General features: G+C 35.3%; 1 protein-coding gene across 2 annotated transcripts in view; it reads right to left on the bottom strand.

Annotated features, from left to right (window-relative positions):
• The window catches only part of SARC_01498, a 9,366-nt gene extending 8,474 nt beyond the window's left edge, over positions 1-892 (bottom strand). The window contains exons 1-2 of one of the 2 annotated variants that reach the window (XM_014304765.1): positions 850-892; positions 504-660 (exon numbers count right to left, since the gene is read on the bottom strand). In XM_014304765.1, coding sequence (XP_014160240.1) covers positions 504-646 — 143 coding nt within the window. In that variant the 5' untranslated portion in view covers positions 647-660; positions 850-892. Of the gene's footprint in view, positions 1-503; positions 713-849 lie in introns of those variants that run through there. The other variant, XM_014304766.1, reaches the window with a different exon arrangement.
• Positions 893-2,055: the final 1,163 nt, after the last annotated feature.

Raw genomic sequence — 2,055 nt, 5'->3', positions numbered from 1 at the left:
CACACAACAACACACTCTCACACACACACACACACACACACACACACACACACACACACACATATATATATATATGTATATATGTACATATGTATGTAGATATATAAGTATACATATATATATATATATATACATATATATATATATATATATATATTTACATATAAATATATATATATATATATGTTAGCGACGTATATTGTATATATGGATATATATATATATATATATATACATGCATATCCATATACATGTGTATACACACACACACACACACACACACACACACACACACACACACACATATATATATATATATATATACATAGATATATATGTTTTTATGTACTTTATGTATTGTATATATATATATATGTATATACATATACACACACACACACACACACACACACACACAACACACACACACACACACACACACACACACACATATATATATATATATATATATTACCATACTGACAACACATAAACACATATACCTTGGAATAGTGGTGCCTGCCTTTGTTTTACCCGTACCAACCCCCTTCCACTCTACAGGGACGCTGTGGGCGAGGGCTTGTTTTTTCTTCGGCTTTCCCATCAGTGCATTGAAAGCGTTTCGCTTCTTGTTGTCTTGTGACATTTCAAACACTTTATCTGTGCATTTATATAGCTAGAAACTATCAACGATGCTTTAGATACGCAGTTGTATGTATACTAAATCAGATACACTTTAAGTAAGAACATGGGCTATAAATAACAATCAAATGAACAAGATAAAATTGCGTAGCGGGAGACCTGTAGTGTTGCAAGTTACAAGTTACAACCCTTAAACCCTCCAGTTACCTGTGTTTTGGTGTCAATTCAGTAGGCTATGGTTTTAGGTCTCGTGCGGGAAACGGTAAATAATAACCGTTTTCGTTTCATTTATATATACCGTATGGATATGATGTGGACCAGATCAGCAGCAGGTGTTTATTTATCATCCAGGCCATAAATACGTACGAACTATAAGCGTTAAACATTTTTTACACCGAAAAATCATAGCCTCCTAAAAAGAACAGAAAAATACCAAAAACATTTATATATATTTTTTCCTATCGTGTCCCAAATCCCAACATATGAACCGCCAAAATGTCATTTATTGCTTTATTTGGAATACAAACCAAAGCGAACTCAAGTGTGTGCACCAATGGAATCGCAGTTGTTATAACGTGTCGTGTCAGGTGTCACTCGTGACACCACTGAGTACCGACCCGTGCGCCGTGGCAGTCACACTCACTATTTAGTCACTGGACGCTCGACGCTACAGTGGGCAATACTGGGGAGTGGTCTACATAGTGACTACTACTACTACTACTAGAGAGAGAGTGACCACTCCGGCAGAATGGCACTGACACACTCACGTTATCGCACACTCTCAGTCACCGAATAGTATTTCCTGCGTGATTTTTCATTTACGTATGAACTTTAAAACAGAGGGGTTAAGGGCTGTAAGTTGCAAGTTGCAAAAGTGCTGTATAGGCCATGTCCTTTCTTTCTGTGTATCGTAAATAGTATATTACATACAACTACGTATCTAAAGCGTTGTTGTTAGTTTCTTGATTTTTCATACATAGCCTCCTAAATGTTATTATTTTAGGAGGCGATGGATTTGATAAAATCAATAAAACCACACATAGCCTCCTAAATAATACAGGAGTCTATAACCACACGACATAAATACATATTTGCATAATACTCAACGTTTTTTCTATCTTAGAAGGCTATAATATGAATAAATATAAACGTTAGTGTTTATATAAACCACTTATATTATGGGACACTACATTTAATCGCATACTTTTCGGAGACCAATTAAAGTGCACGAAGAACAGCACCAACATGCGCAGTTAGTCAGTTTAGCTAGCAAGGGTTCTTCTTAATATTGCCTTTTTAATGTCGTGGAACCTTCAGCATGTCAAATTTAAACAAGAGATATAAACTCCTGTTAGTAGTACACAGCTTGGAGGCTTTGCACAGAAATTAATTCAAAATATTAAATCATACATC

Source organism: Sphaeroforma arctica, assembly GCF_001186125.1.
Source record: "Sphaeroforma arctica JP610 unplaced genomic scaffold supercont1.60, whole genome shotgun sequence".
Taxonomy (NCBI): domain Eukaryota; class Ichthyosporea; order Ichthyophonida; genus Sphaeroforma; species Sphaeroforma arctica.
This window is presented reverse-complemented; position numbering and strand designations above follow the sequence as displayed.